Source organism: Nerophis lumbriciformis, linkage group LG34 (genome assembly GCF_033978685.3).
Source record: "Nerophis lumbriciformis linkage group LG34, RoL_Nlum_v2.1, whole genome shotgun sequence".
Lineage (NCBI taxonomy): Eukaryota > Metazoa > Chordata > Actinopteri > Syngnathiformes > Syngnathidae > Nerophis > Nerophis lumbriciformis.
Genome location: NC_084581.2, coordinates 14,606,489 through 14,632,274, shown reverse-complemented (window position 1 = coordinate 14,632,274; position 25,786 = coordinate 14,606,489). Strand labels below are relative to the sequence as shown.

General features: G+C 42.0%; 1 protein-coding gene across 3 annotated transcripts; it reads left to right on the top strand.

The window, feature by feature from the left end:
• The first annotated feature begins 1,783 nt into the window (after positions 1-1,783).
• On the top strand, positions 1,784-25,517 carry LOC133576392 (uridine-cytidine kinase-like 1). 3 transcript variants are annotated; one of them, XM_061929575.2, is made up of 15 exons: positions 1,784-1,952; positions 9,648-9,856; positions 11,276-11,382; positions 11,614-11,784; positions 14,417-14,488; positions 18,854-19,043; positions 19,123-19,184; positions 19,498-19,514; positions 20,959-21,057; positions 21,133-21,226; positions 21,340-21,402; positions 21,765-21,887; positions 21,981-22,088; positions 24,904-25,060; positions 25,131-25,517. In XM_061929575.2, exons 1-15 carry the CDS (start codon positions 1,867-1,869, stop codon positions 25,205-25,207), a joined length of 1,635 nt encoding a protein of 544 aa, XP_061785559.1. In that variant the 5' UTR covers positions 1,784-1,866; the 3' UTR covers positions 25,208-25,517. The 3 variants fall into 3 exon arrangements, with proteins under 3 accessions (XP_061785559.1, XP_061785560.1, XP_061785561.1); XM_061929577.2 differs by lacking the exon at positions 1,784-1,952 and adding an exon at positions 2,251-2,427; XM_061929576.2 differs by lacking the exon at positions 9,648-9,856 and having other exon boundaries at positions 1,802-1,952.
• The last annotated feature ends 269 nt before the right edge of the window (positions 25,518-25,786 follow it).

Genomic DNA, 25,786 nt, shown 5'->3' with positions numbered 1-25,786 from the left:
CTACGCTACGTTTTTAAGTAAATGATAATGATAAATGGGTTATACTTGTATAGCGCTTTTCTACCTTCAAGGTACTCAAAGCGCTTTGACAGTATTTCTACATTCACCCATTCACACACATTCACACTGATGGCGGGAGCTGCCATGCAAGGCGCTAACCAGCAGCCATCAGGAGCAAGGGGTGAAGTGTCTTGCCCAAGGACACAACGGACGTGACTAGGATGGTAGAAGGTGGGGATTGAACCCCAGTAACCAGCAACCCTCCGATTGCTGGCACGGCCACTCTACCAACTTCGCTCTGATTTGTCCCACAAATGTCAATGACATTACAATTGTTGTTAGAAGTACAAATTTGTTTTACGTTGTACATATTGCACTTCTGTAATTTATGTTTTGGCACATGTTTTTATGTGGTGCCAAATGTAAAAATTCAGTCACACTTTTCTAGCAGAACATTTCTCACATTTAGCAAATTTTCATCACATTTAAGACTAAATGTTGACTCTAAATTTTATATGTAAATATTAAATATAAATATAAATATTAAGTGTTAATACAAATCTAACTTGGGGCAGCACAGTTAGATTTGTACGTTTGCCTCACAATACGAAGGTCCTGGGTTCGATCCTGGACTCTGGTTCTATCTGTGTGGAGTTTGCATGTTCTCCCCGTGACTGCGTGGGTTCCCTCTGGGTACTCTGGCTTCCTCCCACCTGGGGATAGGTTGATTGGCAACACTAAATTGGCCCTAGTGAATGAATGTGAGTGTGAATGTTGTCTATCTTTGTTGGCCCTGTGATGAGGTGGCGACTTGTCCAGGATGTACCCCGCCTTCCGCCCGTGTGCTGCTGGGATAGGCTTAGTGAGGTGAGAAAGCATGGAAACACATGTTTATGAACACATCACCATTCTGTAGTTTAATATGACAAGTTTTCTTTTTAGTAGTTTAAGTCAGCATTTCGTCTTTTTCAAATTTGTGGATTGAAATGCGTGACCAAACTTCTAAGATGGCGTTGCAATGTACATGTGCTACAATGTCCAGCTTTTACAGAGCTATGTTTGTAAGTCAATTGTGGTTACTTCACAGTATTAAATGTTACCGGTAATTGTTAATAAAAGTCTTATTTGAGTATTTTTTGAGTTCTGTACTTTCTGGGCCATATCTGTCTTGTATTCCTATAAGAAAAAATAATATTTAGATTTAATTAAGGGACAAGCGATAGAAAATGGATGGATAAATGCATTGATTAAATTCTAATCAATGCATATATTTTTGTGGATGATTATTACTCAATTATATGTCATTGATATGTGGAATTAAATCATTTTTTATGAGTGCTATTTACACATTAGGGAGTTTAGTTTTTCAAATCAACTCAGTTATTTTGTTTAGATTATCGTTAATTCTGTACTGTTTTCTATTCAAATCTGCTCATATTTAATGACAAACTATTACGGGTTTAATATAATTAATATCTACTCAATACCAAACATTGTGAAATGTAATAATATTAATGGTAATCTGTTTTCCTCAATGTAATTGAGTAGATGTGATGATTTCTGTATGCTATGTTTAGAAAGATTCTGCATACATGTATATAATGCAATCGTTGTAAAATGTATTTTCTAATAATAAGGTGATTTAATTTGCATTAAATTTGTCCAATTCTTTTGAACGTTCCATAGTAATGTTAACAGGCCTTCATTTTGTACCAGTTCAGGCAAGATGTCACATGACACTTTCCTGCAGCATGCGCATAAGACAAGGTTTTTAGTGAAAATGTTCACCGAACACGACGCCGCTCCAGCTTTACGTCATGACGTCATCAGTGTTTGGGTTCTCAGCCGCGCCATTACCCGGTAGATATGAGCACATCGAGCTCTGCTGACCAAGATGAGCCGCCGGCCGACAGTGGTAGGGAGTCAGACAGAGCCATGTCGCGGTCCGACAGGTAAAGACGACATGCCAGGAACGTTTGTTGTACGGGTTCTTCTTGCGTTGTGGCGCCAACACGTAGTAGAGACAGGCAACGGTAGCTAGCAAGCTAATGCTGCTAGCTGGCTAACTACCGGAACGTTGCCAGCAGCAGAAAAGACACAAAGAAAATTGCTGCTTTGAAATCACACTAACTTTTTAAAAGATAGTAACTTTGACACGCACTATGACGTTATTTCTTCTCAGGGTAAAGCATTCAGTTTAACCTTTTATTTGGCGATGATGCTTCTATGGTACACATAAGTGTGAACTGGATAGGGAAACTGCACTTTTTTGAATATTCTTCATTCACAATCCCTTTTTTGTTCTTGTAATGAATTCTAATATGTAATATTCTTATTACATCAGTGGTTAATTTGGTCTCAAAATATTGTTTATTGGCAATAATTGTGTTGGTTCAACAAAATGTGTTATCGGCCCTAGCCTAAAGAGTAAGTATTGTATTGTGCACCAGTTGTCAGATCGCAACATACGTCTTTGTTGCTTTGAAGTAGTTGAAGCCATATCCATCCATTCATTTCTACCGCGTGTCCCTTTCGGGGACGGGGGGTGCTAAAATCGTTATTATAATCTTTAGCATGTCTTTGGCAAATTAAGTGAAGTGAAATATATTTATATCGTGCTTTTCTTTATATACCTAAAGCGCTTTACATAGTGAAACCCATTATCTAGATCAGTGGTCCCCAGACTACGGTCCGCGGGCTAGATCCGGCCCGCCAGCGTCCAAAACTCGGCCCGCGGGAAGTCCCATCCATCAAATTTTCTAACGCTTGTCCCTTTCGGAGTCGCGGAGGGTGCTGGAGTCTATCTCAGCTGCATTCGGGTGGAAGGCGGGGTACACCCTGGACAAGTCGCCACCTCATCGCAGGGCCAACACAGATAGACAACATTCACACTCAAGTAAAAAAAAAAGAAAGTTGTATTTTTATTTTTTTTTATTGTAATTTTTAAATCTGTCCTTTCTAATCCATTTCCTACCGCTTTTCCTCTGTGTCTCCTAGCTGCTCAGGCAAATCATATTGTCTAAAAAATGCATTTTCCCATTGATAACGGGATATCGCGCTCAGAATATATATATATATATATATATTAGAGATGCGCGGATAGGCAATTATTTCATCCGCAACCGCATCACAAAAGTCGTCATCCATCCGCCATCCACCCGAACCAACATTTTATCAAAACCACACCCGCCCGACGCCCGCCCGTTGTTACCGTATTTTCCGCACTATAAGGCGCACCTAAAAACCACAAATTTTCTCAAAAGCTGACAAGTGCGCCTTATAATCCGGTGCGCCTTATATATGGGTTAATATTAATATTAATTTTCATAAAGTTTCGGTCTCGCAACTACGGTAAACAGCCGCCATCTTTTTTCCCCGTAGAAGAAGAAGAAGCGCGCGGTGCATGCTGGGATATGTGACGTTTCATTTCCATTTGTGTGTTTATGTAAAGACCCCAAAATGGCTCCTATTAAGTGTGTTGTCTGTCTAATTATAAATAATGCAGACGAGGCGTGTTAACTGAGTTCTCAACGTTTACTCACAGCGTGCTCATAACCACATTCTAACTGCCAGCATACAACAACGCTTCTCAGGGCTACCGTGCATGCTCGTCACTATCGTTGCATGCTGGGTAGTGTAGTTGTTATATTTGCTAGCTCATAACATCACATTAAGAGACACGCTTACGCGCTTAATTCAATACTTGCCGTCATTCCGGGTGGATTGACAAAAGACCTCCAGCCGCTAGATATTGGTGTCAACAGGGCATTCGAAGCTAGACTGCTAACTGCGTGGGAACAGTGGATGACAGAAGGCGAACACACGTGACGTTCACCAAGACAGGGAGACAGCGCCAGACGACATACGCCACTATCTGCCAGTGGATCGTAAATGCCTGGGCTGATTCAGTCTCATCTGTGGTCCGAGCTTTCAGGAAGGCAGGAATTGTCACTGAACTAATAAACGGCAACGACACTGACTCCATTAATGACGACTTCGACGAGACGGAGCCGGCCATGTTGGATGCCGTATTCGCATCCAACATGTTGGATGCCGTATTCGCTCAACGCTCAAGATAGTCTTCCCAGCGTGTCCTGGGTCTTCCCCGTGGCCTCCTACCGGTCGGACGCGCCCGAAACACCTTCCTAGGGAGGCGTTCGGGTGGCATCCTGACCAGATGCCCGAACCACCTCATCTGGCTCCTCTCGATGTGGAGGAGCAGCGGCTTTACTTTGAGCTCCTCCCGAATGACAGAGCTTCTCACCCTATCTCTAAGGGAGAGCCCCGCCACTCGGCGGAGGAAACTCATTTCGGCCGCTTGTACCCGTGATCTTGTCCTTTCGGTCATGACCCAAAGCTCATGACCATAGGTGAGGATGGGAACGTAGATCGACCGGTAAATCGAGAGCTTTGCCTTCCGGCTCAGCTCCTTCTTCACCACAACGGATCGATACAGCGTCCGCATTACTGAAGACGCCGCACCGATCCGCCTGTCGATCTCACGATCCACTCTTCCCCCACTCGTGAACAAGACTCCGAAGTACTTGAACTCCTCCACTTGGGGCAAGATCTCCTCCCCAACCCGGAGATGGCACTCCACCCTTTTCCGGGAGAGAACCATGGACTCGGACTTGGAGGTGCTGATTCCCATCCCAGTCGCTTCACACTCGGCTGCGAACCGATCCAGTGAGAGCTGAAGATCTTGGCCGGAGGAAGCCATCAGGACCACATCATCTGCAAATAGCAGAGACCTAATCCTGCAGCCACCAAACCAGATACCCTCAACGCCCTGACTGCGCCTAGAAATTCTGTCCATAAAGGTTATGAACAGAATCGGTGACAAAGGGCAGCCTTGGCGGAGTCCAACCCTCACTGGAAACGTGTCCGACTTACTGCCGGCAATGCGGACCAAGCTCTGACACTGATTATACAGGGAGCGAACTGCCACAATAAGACAGTCCGTTACCCCATACTCTCTGAGCACTCCCCACAGGACTTCCCGGGGTACACGGTCGAATGCCTTCTCCAAGTCCACAAAGCACATGTAGACTGGTTGGGCAAACTCCCATGCACCCTCAAGGACCCTGCCAAGAGTATAGAGCTGGTCCACAGTTCCACGACCAGGACAAAAACCACACTGTTCCTCCTGAATCCGAGGTTCGACTATCCGGCGTAGCCTCCTCTCCAGTACACCTGAATAGACCTTACCGGGAAGGCTGAGGAGTGTGATCCCACGATAGTTGGAACACACCCTCCGGTTTCCCTTCTTAAAAAGAGGAACCACCACCCCGGTCTGCCAATCCAGAGGTACCGCCCCCGATGTCCACGCGATGTTGCAGAGTCTTGTCAACCAAGACAGCCCCACAACATCCAGAGCCTTAAGGAACTCCGGGCGGGTCTCATCCACCTCCGGGGCCTTGCCACTGAGGAGCTTTTTAACTACCTCGGCAACCTCAGCCCCAGAAATAGGAGAGCCCACCACAGATTCCCCAGGCCCTGCTTCCTCATAGGAAGACGTGCTGGTAGGATTGAAGAGGTCTTTGAAGTATTCTCTCCACCGATCCACAACATCCGCAGTCGAGGTCAGCAGAGCACCATCCCCACCATACACGGTGTTGACACTGCACTGCTTCCCCTTCCTGAGGCGGCGGATGGTGGTCCAGAATTGCTTCGAAGCCGTCCGGAAGTCTTTTTCCATGGCCTCCCCGAACTCCTACCATGTCCGAGTTTTTGCCTCCGCGACCGCTGAAGCCGCACACCGCTTGGCCTGTCGGTACCTGTCTGCTGCCTCAGGAGTCCCATGAGCCAAAAGAACCCGATAGGACTCCTTCTTCAGCCTGACGGCATCCCTCACCGCCGGCGTCCACCAACGGGTTCTAGGATTACCGCCACGACAGACACCAACCACCTTGCGGCCACAGCTCCAATCGGCCGCCTCGACAACAGAGGCACGGAACATCGTCCACTCGGACTCAATGTCCAGCGCCTCCCTCGTGACATTTTCAAAGTTCTTCCGGAGGTGGGAATTGAAACTCTTTCTGACAGGAGACTCTGCCAGGCGTTCCCAGCAAACCGTCACAATGCGTTTGGGCCTGCCAGGTCTGTCCGGCATCCTCCCCCACCATTGCAGCCAACTCACCACCAGGTGGTGATCGGTAGAAAGCTCCGCCCCTCTCTTCACCCGAGTGTCCAAAACATGAGACCGCAAATCCGATGACACAACTACAAAGTCGATCATGGAACTGCGGCCTAGGGTGTCCTGGTGCCAAGTGCACATATGGACACCCTTATGTTTGAACATGGTGTTTGTTATCGACAATCTGTGACGAGCACAAAAGTCCAATAACAGAACACCACTCGGGTTCAGATCCGGGCGGCCATTCTTCCCAATCACACCTCTCCAGGTTTCACTGTCGCTACCAACATGAGCGTTGAAGTCCCCCAGTAGAACGAGGGAATCACCCGGGGGAGCACTCTCCAGTACTCCCTCGAGTGAATCCAAAAAGGGTGGGTACTCTGAGCTGCCGTTTGGCGCGTAAACGCAAACAACAGTCAGCACCCGTCCCCCCACCCGAAGGCGGAGGGAAGCTACCCTCTCGTCCACCGGGTTGAACTCCAACGTGCAGGCTTTGAGCCGAGGGGCAACAAGAATTGCCACCCCAGCCCGTCGCCTCTCACTGCCGGCAACGCCAGAGTGGAAGAGAGTCCAGCCCCTCTCAAGAGAAGTGGTTCCAGAGCCCTTGCTGTGCGTCGAAGTGAGTCCGACTATATCTAGCCGGAACTTCTCCACCTCACGCACTAGCTCAGGCTCCTTCCCCCCCAGCGAGGTGACGTTCCACGTCCCAAGAGCCAGCTTATGTAGCCGAGGATCGGACCGCCAAGTGCCCTGCCCTCGGCTGCCGCCCAGCTCACACTGCACCCGACCTCTATGGCCCCTGGTATGGGTGGTGAGCCCATTGGAGAGGGGACCCACGTTGCCTTTTCTGGCTGTGCCCGGCCGGGCCCCATGGGAACAGGCCCGGCCACCAGGCGCTCGCCATCGTGCCCCACCTCCGGGCCTGGCTCCAGAGGGGGGCCCCGGTGACCCGCGTCCGGGCGAGGGAAATCTGGGTCCTTTGTTAGTGTTCTTCATATCGCATCTATTTAAAATCTATTTTTACCCGCCCGACCCGCGGTTTATCCGCGGACTCCGCAGTTGTGTCCGCAAACCGCGCATCTCTAATATATATATATATATATATATATATATATATATATATATATATACATATACATACAGGTAAAAGCCAGTAAATTAGAATATTTTGAAAAACTTGATTTATTTCAGTAATTGCATTCAAAAGGTGTAACTTGTACATTATATTTATTCATTGCACACAGACTGATGCATTCAAATGTTTATTTCATTTAATTTTGATGATTTGAAGTGGCAACAAATGAAAATCCAAAATTCCGTGTGTCACAAAATTAGAATATTACTTAAGGCTAATACAAAAAAGGGATTTTTAGAAATGTTGGCCAACTGAAAAGTATGAAAATGAAAAATATGAGCATGTACAATACTCAATACTTGGTTGGAGCTCCTTTTGCCTCAATTACTGCGTTAATGCGGCGTGGCATGGAGTCGATGAGTTTCTGGCACTGCTCAGGTGTTATGAGAGCCCAGGTTGCTCTGATAGTGGCCTTCAACTCTTCTGCGTTTTTGGGTCTGGCATTCTGCATCTTCCTTTTCACAATACCCCACAGATTTTCTATGGGGCTAAGGTCAGGGGAGTTGGCGGGCCAATTTAGAACAGAAATACCATGGTCCGTAAACCAGGCACGGGTAGATTTTGCGCTGTGTGCAGGCGCCAAGTCCTGTTGGAACTTGAAATCTCCATCTCCATAGAGCAGGTCAGCAGCAGGAAGCATGAAGTGCTCTAAAACTTGCTGGTAGACGACTGCGTTGACCCTGGATCTCAGGAAACAGAGTGGACCGACACCAGCAGATGACATGGCACCCCAAACCATCACCCAACCATGCAAATTTTGCATTTCCTTTGGAAATCGAGGTCCCAGAGTCTGGAGGAAGACAGGAGAGGCACAGGATCCACGTTGCCTGAAGTCTAGTGTAAAGTTTCCACCATCAGTGATGGTTTGGGGTGCCATGTCATCTGCTGGTGTCGGTCCACTCTGTTTCCTGAGATCCAGGGTCAACGCAGTCGTCTACCAGCAAGTTTTAGAGCACTTCATGCTTCCTGCTGCTGACCTGCTCTATCGAGATGGAGATTTCAAGTTCCAACAGGACTTGGCGCCTGCACACAGCGCAAAATCTACCCGTGCCTGGTTTACGGACCATGGAATTTCTGTTCTAAATTGGCCCGCCAACTCCCCTGACCTTAGCCCCATAGAAAATCTGTGGGGTATTGTGAAAAGGAAGATGCAGAATGCCAGACCCAAAAACGCAGAAGAGTTGAAGGCCACTATCAGAGCAACCTGGGCTCTCATAACACCTGAGCAGTGCCAGAAACTCATCGACTCCATGCCACGCCGCATTAACGCAGTAATTGAGGCAAAAGGAGCTCCAACCAAGTATTGAGTATTGTACATGCTCATATTTTTCATTTTCATACTTTTCAGTTGGCCAACATTTCTAAAAATCCCTTTTTTGTATTAGCCTTAAGTAATATTCTAATTTTGTGACACACGGAATTTTGGATTTTCATTTGTTGCCACTTCAAATCATCAAAATTAAATGAAATAAACATTTGAATGCATCAGTCTGTGCAATGAATAAATATAATGTACAAGTTACACCTTTTGAATGCAATTACTGAAATAAATCAAGTTTTTCAAAATATTCTAATTTACTGGCTTTTACCTGTATGTATATATATATACACAGCCTTCCCCAATTTTTTTAACCCAATGCGGCCTCCGAGTCAAAAAGTTTGGGGACCTCTGATCTAGATAATTAGGCTTCATTTAAACTAGTGTGGGTGGCACTGGAAAAGGTGGGTAAAGTGTCCTGCCCAAGGACACAGTGGCAGTGACTAGGATGCGGAAGCAGGGATACAACCTGGAACCACGGCCGCTCGACCAATCGAGCCACGCCGCCCCATCCAATGTAACAGTAAATTAGGGTAAAGCGAGTGCATTTTGAAAAGTGGCTCCTTCTTCTTGCTTTGTTGGCACTAAAATCTGCTCCTGCCACATGATGACAGCCTTACTCATGCGACGTCGGCCCTTCATGTTAGCTGCCTCCATTGGGCATCCGTGTGATTTCCTGGGGATTGTTGGCCTTTCCCACAACCCTCCCCCTCAAGCACACAGACAGCAGAGCATGTCCACTGTGGAGGTGTTGTGGTGGGGATCCTAAAGTGAGTGGATTCCTTATCACTTCTACAGGACAGTGGGGGTTGTCTGTAGGTCCCACAATGTTTTAATATGCAATTTATTCATAAATTCATACATTTTATAATAATAATGTATTTTTAATTAAAACTTTGTGGACCCTGTAGTTCCCCCCCCAATGACAAAATTGCCCTAAAAGGAGCAGCATGGGGCCGACTGTGAGCACATCAGGCATCTCTGATGGCAACAAGAAAACACAAATTGCTTATTATTAAAGCTGAAATTGCCAGCATAAGTTTTTCTCTTACCTTCAGCGGGAGTGGAGAAGATTCCCTGGACTGCCTACCCAACTGCATCACTCGCTGCCCTTTGACCCCATCCTTGTCACCACAAAAACGGACCACCAGCCAATCCAAAACCGAGCCCCCACTACTGAGGACAAATAAAAGGACCATTTACACAGCCGGCAGGCCCCCCTGGTACAACGTCACTGGGACCACCTTCAAAGAGGCCTTTGTCATCGGTAAGAAAACCAGATCATTTAAAAAAAAAATGTAGTCTCTGTTCTGCAAGGGTTATTAGATTTAATTATTAGAAACCGTGTGGGAAATTATAATGCAACCCAGTAGAGATGATGATAATGTCCTCCTTGTGTTCCCCCTAAAGCTGGTCCCATGTGTTTAAAGCACAGTACACGCGTGCTGATGTTTGCACACAGATGCACGTTTGCGCTTCATTTGCTAGCTGCTGAGACTGGTCCTCAGGCACACATTTGACTGTGTTCATCAGCAAGAGGTCAGCCACGTGTAATGCGAATGGCCTACAGTAAATACACAGCTTGATCAAGCACAAAATCCCTTTTTATCGTGAATAATGTTTTACTGTTAACATTTATTATTAAGGACATTCTACTTAATCAGTGACGGTTGTGTCACCAAAAAAGATGATAAATGCATGATAAAACAAACTGTAAAATATATATATTTTTATTTAGATGGCCTTAAACACAGGGAAATTGAAATTCGACAAAGAAAATATTCCTAAAATTTGACTTTACCAAAAAAGTAATTATTTAAATCCTCTAGAAATATTATTTTTTATGTTTTTGTGATTTGCAATGCGCCACTTATTTTGTATTGGCCCGCAGCCCATTCTAAAAATAAAATTCACAAAAAAACTAATAAAAATAAACAGGGCAGAAAGGTGTAATGTAAGGACATTTTGTACAGGTTTATTGTAATTATACAAACATCACATGCTGGCTTCAAATCATGTAATGGACGATGTTGCCTTGTGCTTTATCCACTTAAGACAAATAGACCACCCTCTCAGGAAAAATACACAGTCTTAGGTGCGCTATCACGGATGGTTGATCAATATAGACTTTATTATTGTATTCACAATTAAAATTTGAACTGCGATGTTCTCCCATGTCAGCAGTTTGCCTCCTGAAGCTTCCAGTGCTTAACTGAGGGTGGTGTTTGTGCACACTGCAGAGGGAGCTCACTGGTCCGTTGATGCTCCTGCACGTGCACATCTGCAGACAGCAAAATACATTTTCGTCACAGTCTGCTGGCACACTTCTTGGGAATGTTGCTCTAATGGATGGCCTCGGTGCTCGATCACCCGTAGCCCCTTGCTTTTTATTTACATCACCATTGTTTTTATTTTATTTATTTGACTGCAGTTAAACGTTTGTTGCATCGCCAAACTGGAACATGTACAACTGGACCACTTGTGTTCCAATCACTTAATCCTTCATTTCCCCATTTAATGATCTCATTAGTGATGACAATAATCATTACGGTAAGAGTATGTTGACACATACATTTTCCTGTCTACTCTCCTCGTTCTAAAAACTGTTACGTTTCTTTAAACAAAATTTCAATGCTTAAATAACCATGGTGGTGTTCAATTTAAGTCAATGTGGGGTTTTCTGCAGGTCTTTGTGGAGGAAGTGCTTCTGGAAAAACAACAGTAGCCAATAAAATAATTGAGGCGCTTGATGTTCCTTGGGTGGTTCTTCTCTCCATGGACTCCTTTTACAAGGTAACACTACAGATTGATGTTTGTTTTTCACAGAAGTTCCATATTCATTTCTTTTCTTTATTAGTAAATACTCTGTTCCAAAAATGGTGCTGCTTAAATTACACTGTATGAGTTCAAATTAGAAAACATGTACTATATTGCCAAATTTAGGTTAGTTTTAAAATGTACTTCTTACATTGGTGGCTAAATGCCATGTCATAAATGACCGCAAGTTGTTTGTGTGCGGACAAGGTGCTGAATAAAGATGCGCAGGAGCTGGCGGCGAGGAACGAGTACAACTTTGACCACCCTGACGCCTTCGACTTTGAGCTGCTTGTCAGCATCCTCCGAAAGCTGAAGAAAGGAAAAAGCATTAAAGTTCCTGTGTACGACTTCACGACGCACTGCAGACGCAAGGAATGGGTAGGTGATAAGAATACAATTTTCTAAATTTGCTAGATGTTCACTGTGAAATTAAGGAGATGTAGAAACATATGAACATTAAAAAATGGCGGGCAGCTTGGTTTTTTTAAATAGACTTATATGGGTAAAGAAAAGTCAATATTGTCATTGATTTGATATCCCTGCTTGTCATCTAGTTTGTGTGTATATATTGCTTTCATTGACATAATTAAAAGCAGATGCATTGATGTGATCGCAGTTAATGTGATAATTATTTAAGCTTATCTACTAACACCCTCATTCTGAGAATCCATTCAGCAGCAACGACTGTTCCCTATTTCTTTCCAATGTAATTTCATGGCTGAAAGGCGCAAAGCCACATGGGAAATGGCCTGTCGCCACTCACAAATCCTTTTAAGGGCCTTTTGTACTGGCTGCTTGTAATTAAAATCCCTCTGCACCCTTCTTCTTGTTGAGCTGGGGAGGCTGCAAATGCTGAGAGCCAGCGTGCGCCTTCTTTGGTCCATCAGGAAGTCACCTTCAGTCTCCAGGCGGCTGCACTTGAACATGTTGAAGGCGCCTTAAATCAACTCTTAGGAGAGGACACTGAAATGACCAAATCGATAAAAATTCATCTGTTTCTATACAATTCACAGCTCCTACTCGCCCGCTGCACTCGCTTTGTCTCTGCGCTAGTTCCAGATCAATGGAGCGACGTCCTCTTTATTGACTTTCACGTGACACTGATGGAGCGACTGTAAATATGATGGCAGCGCGCTTGGCATATTTTTTCTCTGACTGCTCAAACTTTATTGTTCGTAAATTCACCTTAATCCACATCTCACGATTGCGTGTAAAAAATTGTCAATGAGCAGTGGTCTAATGTCAGTATAGTCACTTGATTAGGTGCACATTCTAAGGAAAACACATATAATTGTACTTACTAAGGTAACAATGTTTACTTTTGATTGGCATTGTCAGAGAGGACTTCATTTACCAATATGCTTATTATTATTGTACTTGTACAACTCTACTATTTAAAATATTTTACTGACTGTAATAATCGATTATGGATTGATATCTTTAAAATTTTGCAATATCAATTTGCAAGGCATAATATCGATACACACAAAGGCTACATAATGTTCTCAAAATATTAGCAACAGCTGTTGGCAAAACCAAATCAAAGGTTTGCGTTATCTTTAAAGAAAGATATTTACTTGTTTAGATGCAGCCAGTTGCTTTTACAAACATTGACCACAGTCTAAAAGGATGGCGTTGTTACGATATGTTGTCCCACAAATTATTACAGATAAATATTATTATTGTCCGCATTATTTTGAGACCAATTTAATATTTGGCCCCGTTTACACTGTGCACCAAATCAGTTTTTTTTTGTCCTCAAGTGACACAGATCTGATTTTTTTTGCCTGTGTAAATGCTCCAAAGCGCTTCAAATCACATTTGGGCTATATCAGGATGTAGTCTGAATCTGATTTGAATCTGATATTTTCAAATGTGACTGCAGTGTAAACGACAATGTGACATCCTTGGGTGAGCTACATTGTGGTGTCCATGTTTTCTCGCATAGTAACAACTTCCTTGTTCATTTACAGAATTTGGTGTTCTGTTTAATTGAGCCACTTTTGATTTATGCTGCTGTGGCATCAAAAACTGATACCATAAGTTTCGAAACGCTGATTTAGATATGAAATTAAATATATATAATAGAATAATTACTTACTTGTAGCGTTAGTGACAAGTCAGCTCTTCATCCATGAGAGGTAGCTCATTGCAACAGATCAACTTCCTTTGTATACATTTTGTCGAGCTGCACATGCAAGTGACGTCGAGACCACATTTGGGCATGTGTGTATTTACAATGGAGTCTGATAAAGATTAGATTTTACTTGCAGCGTGAACAGTCAGCTGAAAAAAAATCTGATTTGGGCCACTTTGGCCTGCGGTGTAAACATAGTCATAATATATAATATTAATGCAAGTAACCCTTTAAAATGCAATAAACTTTTTTTTCATCAGTATTTTTACAATTGTAATTGAAAGGTTAAGTACCTTTTGATTATCCTAAATAAGTAAACAATAAAAATAAAATGGACTCAGTATCTGTTAGCAAAAATGTAACTTCAGTAAATGTTCAACATCTTGAAGTCCAGTTTTTTCCCCAGCTGGAAAGACTGGGTCAGGTGTTTTTTGTTATTGTTTTGGCATACTGGCTCTTTCGTCCTGTGTTAGTAGGCAAATTTTGCTCATTTGGTTTGAAGCCAAACTAATTTCCCACATCGAGACATTTTGCTTTGTAATCATCTTTTTTCCTCCAATGTTTTGTTACTGGCGATTTGCGACTAGCTAAGTTCTGTTGTTAGCTAGCAGTCTCACGTGCTATTAAACAAACACGTTCAGGTCATGAGAGGGAAGCACAGAGTGAAACCTCTTGCACCCTGATTGAAAGCTGCTCGATATAAAGAAAACAAACACACGGACATGGCAATTTATTGATGCCGGCAAAATTATTGAGTTTGTTTTCGTTCATCATTTGATTAATTGACTTATTATTGACCCAGGTTTAGGCGGTATACTTGTAGGGTTGTCTTGGCCTACAAAATGCCTGTTTGTGCTACTTTTTTTTTAACAGAAAACTGTATACGGTGCCAATGTGGTCATCTTTGAAGGCATCCTGGCCTTTGCTAACAAGGAACTACTAAAGGTCAGTTTGCATGCATGTCTTTAAGTTGCTTAATAAAAACATTTAGCATAAATAATCAAACTTGTAAACAAGGTTCTTAAAAAATCTACCTTTTGACGAAAGTTCCTTCAAAGCAGACCATCCTGCTTGAGTGTGCTTTTGTGTGCGCGTGTGATGTGAGAAAGCTGGACCGTTGCGATAAGGAACAGCAGCCTCCCTTGGGAGCTTTCAACGACAATGTTAATAATGGCTTGTGTCTCCACAGTGATTGATTGTGTTGGTGGTGTTCATCTTTACTACACTACTCTGAATGATATGCTAATGAGGTGCACTACTGGGACGTGGGAAATACTGGTGTTAGTGGGACATTAGCTTGTCGTGTTTCTCATGTTTTGGTTGCACGCATCAGGGGTGTCATTGAGGGCCACATCTCAGTTATGGCAGCCCTCATAGGGCCACCTGTAACAGTATATATAAATACTATTGCCTATTCAATTGCTTAAAATGTTTTGTACAAATTATTGGATAACTTGCTTTGAAATCATAAGTTAGGGTCACAAGCAGATACTTAAGCATTTATTTAACAAACAAAATGTTTGGCATATTATAGGAACAAATGTTTGTTGCATGATCAGATAATATTAAAGTTAAAAGATATGCAACGGCATGCAGTACATGCAATGTTTCTGTCAGAATTGAAAGAACGATCACAGAGGTATCCAAAGTACAGCCCGGGGGACATTTTTTTTCTCTAAGTGATGGAGTCCAAGACAATGCTTGCAGTTTAGATGTGTTTCTTTCTTAGAGATTTCTTAGAGTTGTGTCCTGTTTAAGTTGTAAAACGTTATATGCAATCCAGGATTCAATATCTGAAATGCATTTAAAAAGAGTTTCAATTAGTTTTGTGTCATCAGGGGACATGGACATTTACATCTTCGTGTCATCATCATAACTGTAGAAATGAATTCCGTGTTTCCTGATGCCGATTGGAATCATGTAAATATTAAAAAGAATAGGACCTAAGATAGACCCTTGAGGGACACCACGTGTATAAAGATGAATCGTGGTGTCCCCTTGAAGACAAAAATGTATCAAACTGGCCCCCCACATTATGCAAATTTTCATTATGTGGCCTTCTTTGGAAGAAGTTTGGACACCCCTGAATTTTGATAAGAAAGACAAAGTGCTTTATTGACGCACCTAATTTCCACGCTGTGGCGGTCCAGATTTGGCCCTTGGCCTTGTGTTTGACATCGTTGATGTCCAAAGCGCAACCTGTGGTCTATACTGTTCACTCCCTTGTCGCGCTCACATGGGATCATCACATGTATGGCTGCAACAATTCTTCGATTAATTTGTTTAGAAAACAGCATTGTTTGTATTTTTGGCAGGACTGCAGAGAGCAAACATGAATGAATGAATGAGTGTTGAGTAGGGGTGTAACGGTACGTGTATTTGTATTGAACCGTTTCGGTACGGGGGTGTACCGAACGAGTTTCTAAGCTAAAGTCTTAACAAGCTGCTTTGCTTCTTCTGCCTCTGTCTCAGCACCCAGCATTGTCCCACCCACACAACCATCTGATTGGTTACACACAAAGCGGTAACAGCCAATCAGCAGTGCATATTCAGAGCGGTAACAGCCAATCAGCAGTGCGTATTCAGAGCGCATGGAGTCAATGCTTCAGTGTCGAGCAGATAGGTGTTTAGCAGGTGAGCATAAGGCAGCAGGCTCTCCCCAAATGATAATAAACACCTCCCAGTCAGCTACTAGTAACATCACTATGAGCCCGTTGACCTTCTAGAAACTTAAACTGCAGCTCAGCTCGCTCGCAGTCCTGGCTTGAGGTAACTCATTTTGCGGTGCGTGCGTTACTGGCAGCAAAGCCCTGTCTGTCTGTTATTGTTTGTTTGAATGGCAGGGTCCCTGCTATCACATGTTGATAAATATATAAGACTTACATAATAAAAATCAACTACAGGCTTCCCAAATGCTTTAATAAATTAAGCATGATGAGTTGACTTGAAACTGTTTAATGTTGCACTTTTTATATGTAGAAGAACATTTTTGTCATTTTATTTAATCTGAGTAACAACTTGAGGCAGTTTAATGTTGATTAATGTGGGCAGAATTATTATAGTGTTCCCAATGTTAAAAGGATAAAGCCATTGTTTACAAATTTGGTAAATAAATAACCAAAAAATTTATATTTTGTTGTTTTCTTACTGTCCCGAAAATGAACCGAACCGTGACCTCTAAACCGAGGTACGTACCAAACCGAAATTTTTGTGTACCGTTACACCCCTAGTGTTGAGGCTATAAAGTAGAGCTGGACAATTATGGCAAAAATAATATTCGCAAATATTTTGATTGGTATTTAAATCACAATTAATAACATGATTATTGATCAATTTGAAAACATAAGTACTTATCCATCCATCCATCCATTTTCTACCGCTTATTCCCTTTGGGGTCGCGGGGGGCGCTGGAGCCTATCTCAGCTACAATCGGGCGGAAGGCGGGGTACACCCTGGACAAGTCGCCACCTCATCGCAGGGCCAACACAGATAGACAGACAACATTCACACTCACATCCACACACTAGGGCCAATTTAGTGTTGCCAATCAACTTATCCCCAGGTGCATGTCTTTGGAGGTGGGAGGAAGCCGGAGTACCCGGAGGGAACCCACGCAGTCACGGGGAGAACATGCAAACTCCACACAGAAAGATCCCGAGCCCGGGATTGAACCCAAGACTACTCAGGACCTTCGTATTGTGAGGCAGATGCACTAACCCCTCTGCCACCGTGAAGTGAATTTGAAAACATAAGTACTTATATGATCACCTAAACTCAACTTTAAATATAATTTAAAATAAAAATTGCTATAAATTTGTAATGAATAAACTACAGCAAGTAAAATAATAGTAATAGTAACAACAGTCATTTAAAATAACAATAGTAATATAAAAAAATCAATACAATTCAGTTTTTCTGTTTTATTTTTTGGAATTTCGTTTTTTACTTTTTACATTTATTTTACCACCATAGAGTGTGTGCTTTTTATGTCATTAATAACAATTGATAAAATGTTTGTTAATTAAATGCAAAAATCCTCACATTTATTGGTGCAATACATCTTTGGACAATTTTGACCAGTATTTTAAGTCAAACCATAATAATTGTGTAAATGTATCAACAAGTGCTTTAAGTACATTATGCTTGTGTAAGGTACTTTTTGAAACCTTATTTTGTTAGTGCAGTCAGACCTGATGTTGTGCACAACCCTTTTTTTGTAAAGGGGAGGAATTGTGGTGCTGTTCTGAGCTTGATGAGTGCAGAGACGACTTGAAGCTGTTAAAAAATAAGGACGCTTGCAAGTTGCGACTGCTGTCCTGTTTGTACATACATCTTACATCGATGATGTTGTCCACAGCATAAGCAGATGAGATGTGCTGTGGGTGTATAGATTATTATTGCAAGCTTAAGTTTTATAATTTAGTTGCTGTTTCAAGTGGACGTCTCCACATTGTTAAATTCAGGGCGGGCAGTTGAGTTTTTCAGGGATGAATGAACGGCACCGGACAAATTATTTTCCTGAACAAATGTTCCTTCTCCTCACAACGACAGCATTTCACTCACAGTTATGTTAATTTCCCTAATATTCGGAGTTTAACAGTTAATTCTGTTTTATTGGTCAATTCTGTGATTCTGTCCACGGTTACGTTAACGCAAAAATAATCAACTATGGTGTGATCACAAACAAGCAAGCGTGTTTTTTTCACTTATTAGCTCATCTGTTTCATTGTCACAAGCTCAGAATTGTGCATGCATGTTGCACGGCCCATTAATCATATTTTCGATTATGATATTTTTATGATCATTGAAAGCTATAATCAAAATCAAAATCCGATTAATTGTCCAGCCCTACCATTGAGTGCGTTTAATTCAATTACTCAATCGAACAAATTAATCTATAGATTACTCTAACTACATCCATTAGCTTTTCCATTGTTTTTGGAAAAGCTAAGTGGACTCCTTACTGGTTCCTTTCACAATTTGCCATCTTTCGGTTGGCGGCTTATGGAGATTTACGACAAGTGACCCTCTTGGCTCGTTGTTCCACTGAGTTATGCCTACACCTCTCTGGACAACACTCACTAAATTACATGCCAACACCTTTTCATCTCATCACTTGTCAGTAGGTTTGTTAGCGCCGCCTCGTTGTTCTCACTCGTCGTCGGAATGCGTCCACATTGATTTTGCTTGGTTTTTGCTGAGTGGCTGTTTAGTGTCAGGATGGACGGTGACTTTATTTTTTCAAGAGGGCTGCATGTATGTGTGGAAATAAAAGACATAGGCTCACCTTTGCATTCCTTCTCTTGCCAGCTGCTGGACATGAAAGTATTTGTGGACACGGACTCAGACATTCGGCTCATACGCAGGCTGAAGAGGGACGTTTCTCAGCGTGGGCGGGACATCAACGGCATCATCAAGCAGTACAACAAGTTTGTCAAGCCAGCTTTTGAGCAGTACATCGAGCCCACCGTGCCACTCGCAGACATCGTGGTGCCTAGAGGTCCACTTCTGTCTACAGTACAAGAAATTGTGGTCCCTTTGTAATACATACTCCAGCCAGCTATTGTGTCCTTCAACAGGTGGCGACAACTTTGTGGCACTGGATTTGATTGTTCAGCACGTTCACAGTCAACTGGAGAAGGTAACTAAACCTTCCTCACTGCAACTTACTTTTCCAACAAGCACTTCCTCACCCCATCGAGTGAGCTCAGGCAGAAGTCCAGGTACTACCGTACATAGAGGAATAGTCAGCTAATCTCTTCTAGCAAACACACACACCTGGTGGCTTTAGTAAACACAAACACAACCACGATAATGTTGGTTAATCTTAAAAAGAGTTGTAACTTTCTTTAACGTCTGGTGTTTCTCACTGTGTGCTTGTGTGTGTGTCTGTGTACATGCACGTCTCCCCACATTCCTGCCTTGCCTGGATAAATGCTGTGTAATCATTCCAGCGTGAGATCAATGTGAGGTATGAACGTTTTTACAACTTTTTTTTTACTAAAACACTTACTGTCAAAGTAAAGGGTATTTAGACAATCTTTCAAACTAAAACTCTCTTAATGCTGAAACCCTGCAAAATATTTTCACATTAAAAAATGTCATCTTAACACAAACTTCCACTTAACACAAACTGTCCTTTTCGAGTAAAAACTCCTTTCAAAGTTAAAATGACCTTTGTGGTGAAATAGAGTGACATGTCTGGTGTTTTTACCCTTGTTTATACTTAGGATAATGCAAATATATACATTTGTAAAAACCTTGCATTTTGTTTCTGTCAATCCTACCCTTTTCTCTGGGGAAACGCTCATATTTTGCCCTTCTTTCCGGGCACCTTCCCATTCCTGTACTTTCCCTTATTGTGACTGTCATGGGGAAACAAATCACGTATTGCTGCTGCAGCACAGCTTCGGGTCCACTCCACAACACATCAGGTAGCCCCTAAAGTCAGGCCTTCAAAATGAGATAAAAGCACACGAGTAAAATAGCACAGTTGTACCAGGTGTACGGTTCCTATTATTTTCCTATTATCTTCCCCTATTTTCCGTAAAAATGTCACTTATTTTTAAACGCAAATGTTGACAGGTATGAACCGAGCCACCAGGCTAGTTAGTTAATATTTCACAAAAGGCCTCTTGAGAAAAATGCATGTGATGTTTGTGTTTGGGAAGTGTTGAATTTTAGGACTTAATGCCATCTTTAAATGTAGAGGAGGAAAAACCTTCACTACATCATTCACTATTTCTTCTTCTTCTGTCTTCCAATGGTATCTTCACTTCCTCCTGTCATGAACCTCCTTCAGGGGAAGCTGCGCTGGGACATGTGAGGCACATTGTTGCCCTTTCACTTTGTTTGCTGTGCATTTTGACCCCCCTACGCCCCAAATACAGATAGTGTGCTGTTTACTATTTAACTAACATATAATGACACCAACACAAAGTCTGTGTGTGTGTTTCAGCATGTGTTATGGCTGTTAACACTGTCGGCATGTTTTAATGCAGTTTCGCATCTCCTTCTTTTTTTCTACTTAGTTGGTAACCATGCAATAGACCCATCTTATTGCATTGGAAAGAGTGTCTATGCCACCTGCTGGTGACAAACACAAAAATATTTAAAGTGTGGCAGAAAAAAATATGTAGCCTATGTTGATTCCTAAAAGACAGCAATCTGATTTAAATTTTTGCTATGCAATCTGCAAACATTTAATTACTGTACAAAGTTTTGTCAATCCAGTGGTAATAACTTTCCGAGTTTATTCAGTGAATCATAGCTGGATAATTTTTAACTATTTGCCAGTAACAATTTTGATAACCAAGCATACAAAAATATTGTTTATATAATGTATCAGTGCACAGGTTAGCTGTGTGTTGACGGTAACTGGATCCTCACTGATATTGCTTGTGTGGTGCTGGCAGGTCGGCTCTGGCCTCGGCCCACCAGGGTCAGCCTTTACCCGAAACCCTGAGCGTTCTGAAGAGCACGCCACAAGTGCGCGGCATGCACACCATCATCAGGTCAGTTGCGTTAAAAACCCCAGTGTTAAAGTCGTGCTGAATGTCATGTTTACCACCTTTGTTGTTGTTGATTAGGAATAAGGAGACAAACCGTGACGAGTTCATATTCTACTCTAAAAGATTAATGAGGCTCCTAATTGAACACGCCCTCTCCTTCCTGCCCCTCAAGGTCTGCTAACTCAACTGAAGTCCAGTGAAGCATGGTGTTGTAAACCATCTTAATTTAAGGATGTAACAGCAGGGCTCACTTTGTCTTCTTTTACCTTGTCTTCTACTCTACAGCCCGTATCTGTGGAGACGCCTCAGGGTGGTGTCTACGATGGCATGTGGCTGAGCGGTAAAAGAGTATGTCTGTTTCCTTCTTGCTGTTTACTATGTGCTGTCTGCCAGTAAAATCTTATAAAGAATATATCTTTAAATCATCGCTTTAAATTTAAAAACTTTAAACTATGTATACATGGACTAGAAAGGTTTTCTACTTAATCTGTTTATTAATTTGTCATCTTTGGTCAAAGGATTGTTGAAAGTGTAATGTACCAATTTAGACCACCAGGTCTGAGTTTGAGTTTGCATACACTTGTTTTGGGGATGTCTAGGAGGGTACATTGAGATGGTCTGCTATCATACACTTCTAGTAATGTGGAATAAATATTTGTGTTCCACATTTGCTGGACTTGTAGTGCTTCAATGAGTAGTTATTGTTGCAGATCACTGGCGTGTCCATCCTAAGAGCTGGAGAGACCATGGAGCAGGCACTCACGGCTGTGTGCAAAGACATCCGACTGGGAAAAATCCTCATCCAGACCAACCACGACACGGGTGAACCTGAGGTAGGCCAGCCCACAAATGAGCTATTCTCATTCAAGATAGAAAACAGGTTGTTTCATGCGGATCTTTGTGTGTTTTTTGTTGCATTTACGTAGCTGCACTACCTGCGACTGCCTAAAGACATCAGCGAGGACTATGTCATCCTGATGGACAGCACCGTGTCCACAGGCGCCGCTGCTCTAATGGCTGTCAGAGTGCTACTGGTGAGTGGCAGCTTTGCTGTGTCTCAAATCGAATTCTTCTGTCAGTGCACTTCAATAAGTATACTGTATACACTGGGTACTTAGTTCCTGGGTGCACACATTTCGACAGTTTCTCGATTGCCGCCAATGTGCACTTACCAGAAATGACTACCGGTAGCTTAATATTTGCACATTTCCTTTTTTCTTTTCCCTTTTTTAGATGGTTATTTTCAACCACTCATAGAAGTATTATGCGAAAATTTGGATTGCACGATTAAATGCACGATAAAATGTCTGCCTGATTTCCTCCCCCATTTCTCTATTGTACAATGATCAAAAAATTTTTTGTTGCTACTTTTTCTCACGTCTGTCTACCCACCGCTTCAAATGATGGGGAAAGTACGCCACAGTTGACACACAAACCTGTGACTAATTTGGAAAGGCTTGGTAGTCCCGCACCTATTGCTATGTAGCTAAGATAGAAATGATTGAGGGTGTAAAGTGTCCATCACTGCGCACTCACCATTTTGACCGTTTTTAATGCAACATCGAGGCACACTTATGCACTCAAAAGACTAAGGCTGTGTTTTGATTAGTGCACATCAACACTTACATTTAGCATTTTGAGTGTGTAAGTTGTTACCAAGTAGAAGAACGGCAAAATGCAGTATGCAGTCAGTACCAAGATATTGCACTCAAGGCCCAAATGGTGAGTGTGTGGCAATTGACCCTAACTATCTTCAATCATCACTTTCTTGCCTGGAGGAACTAACTCGAGTGGTTTCAATACACATTTAAAAAGGAGAAAAGAAGAAATCGATAAATACTGTGTTCTTCATTAATGGTAAGTGTGCAAAGACAGTAATCTATTTGGGACATCAGTACACTGTCCAATGTGTATCCTCAGAAAAAAGTATGCAGTTTACATATTGAAGTGTAAGTAGAGCAATCTTAATTTTTACAGCACTTTTTATCTATCTTTAGTTGTAGTCTTTTGAGGAAAATGTATTATAGTTTTTGTCCAATTTTATTGATTTAGTTTTAGTCAGCGGAATTACATCACATTTTAGTCAGCTAAAATTACGGTAAATTGAGTCGAATAAAATATAAAATATAAAAGATAAGGCCTGTTTAAAGTTTATAGACAACATAGTAGGATATTATGGTCAGGAATGATGTAATTAGTAATTTTTGCTCCACAGCAAAAAATACTTTTTTTTTTATGCTGTGTCTTTTGGCAAAGTACAAATGTATGTGTGTTGTGAAATGGAGTTACTAAGCATGCCTTCATTGTAATTTTGTTTATAAATGCGGGTGAACTGGAAGCAGCAAATACACATACTGTATGTGGCAGGACACATTTCTTATGTGGGGTGTAATAAATAGAAATGCTGCATCAACTTTCTCTTTTTGCTGCGCATGTGACGAGTGCGTTGAACCACAACCACAAAGTTGTCATGCCTTTAGATTTACCATTAAATAAATGATTCACTGAGGCGTAAAAAATAACTTGAGAATATTTTGTAAAGAAGTACCGTACCATACCAACTTTATTTATAAAGCCCTTTAAAACAACCACAGTTGAAAATCAAAGGGCTGTACATCACAAACAAGTAAACCTATAAAAAGCAGAGAAGTACAAGCAAAGGACAGACTTGAACATATCATTTAAAACAGAGGTAAAATAACAATAACAATTTGTTGGACAAAAGGCAGTTAAATAGTTTAAAACAGGTTAAATAGTTCAAGAAGGGGCCTGTCTCACATGGAGAGGGAGATCGTTCCAGAGTTTGGGACCCGCATTAGAAAAGGCCCTGTCCCCTCTGAGCTTGCACTTTGATTTCGGTACCTCCAGGAGCAGCTGATCAGCTGACCTGAGGGACCGGGTGGGGGCATAGAGGTGGAGCAGCTCTGAGAGGTAAGGTGGGGAAAGACCATGAAAGGATTTAAAAACAAATACAATAATTTTAAAATGGACTCTAAAAGACACAGGCAGCCAGTAAAGCGAGGCTAAAACGGGAGTAATGTGCTCTCTCTTGCTTGTGCTTGTTAAAAGTCGAGCAGCTGCATTTTGGACCAGCTGCAGACGTACGACGGAGGACTGACTAATTCCAAAATACATAGAATTACAGTAATTCAGCCGAGATGTGATAAAGGCATGGATTACTGTCTCAAACTGTTGCCTGGAAAAAGGAGGTTTTTAACCTTGGCCAGCTGATGTAAATCAAAAAAGCTGGTAAGTGAAACAATAGAATTAGCTTTAACTTACCGTTGTGTAGATGTCACGATCAATGACTTGCATGCTGATGCCCTCCAAGCAATAGTTAAATCTTTTTGTTATTTTTTTGGCAATGAAAAATCCAACTTCTTTATCTCACAAGAAAAAGCATCTGATTGGCTCTCCTTTGTAACTATGTAACTCATTAGTATATGTATGCTGTTAAATAACTGATTAGATACATTCCTAACTTGTCCCACTTATCAACAAGATAATAATAAATATGATTGGATTATGATTGTGTCAACATTTTTGTCTCATTTTTATTTGTTGAGTAAAATGTTAGGTAATTTTGTTATCGTCTTAGTCAACGTGCATTTGTTTTGTTTTGTTATCGCCTTATTTATTTCGAGGATAACTAAGACGGAAATCATTATTCAAACAAATTAACAGTGGAGTAGAGCAGTGTGCCTATTGAAACACAGCCTAGGTGTAAGGACAGAAGTGCTCAAATTGGGATATAACACGATGTTACACTTAACAAAAAGCTGGAAAGAAAGCATTTTGAATTGTATCATATCGAATCATGAAATGTGTGTTTGGTCTTAACGTCTGAAGGACCACGACGTGCCGGAGGACAAGATCTTCCTGTTGTCATTGCTGATGGCAGAAATGGGCGTCCACTCTGTGGCATACGCCTTCCCTAAAGTGAGAATCATCACCACCGCTGTGGACAAGGAAGTCAACGAGCACTTCCACATCATACCGGGCATCGGTGAGCACTCGTAGGAAAACCCCACCAAAACACGAACCAGGTTAAATCGTTTTCTTGTTTGTTCCCAAAGGTAATTTTGGTGACCGTTACTTCGGCACAGATGCTCCGTCAGATTGGTGCGAAAGTGACGACGGCATGGACTTCTGACAGAACACTCGGATGGTTCTAGAAACACTTAATGTGTGGACTTGGGGTCAGAGAACGCCTTGTTGCCTGTCCTCCGCTGTTTGTGCTCAAACGTTAATGTCCCACAACATACTTGATGAAGACAACTTTGGTTACCAGTAATGTGTTCATGATCATGTGTGTTTTTATTTTATTTGACTGATTTCCTTTTGAAAAGGGGCAATGTTATGATATTAGGAAGTTTTTTTAAATATTTAAAAGCATGTGGAAATTGGCTGGTGAACCCTAACTCATTCCGTGATTAGAATAAAAGGTTTCTTTTTAAGTGGAACAGCTTTGACAGCTTTCATGATGTCAACACTACACATCATGTTGGCGCTAAGTGTGTTTTCTTAACTTCTCAACCACGTAAACCTCAGTGACTCAGGAGTTAAGAACACAATTCTTTCCTACTGCAACTTTAAAGAGAGATTGACTGAAGCCAAGTTTTTTGTTGTCTTGTTTGTCCTCCACTTTTCGTGAAGAAATCTGTATAACAATGTTGTTACATCTTCCTGTAAACTGACAATTGTTCATACTTGAAGTGTCAAAACAGACCAA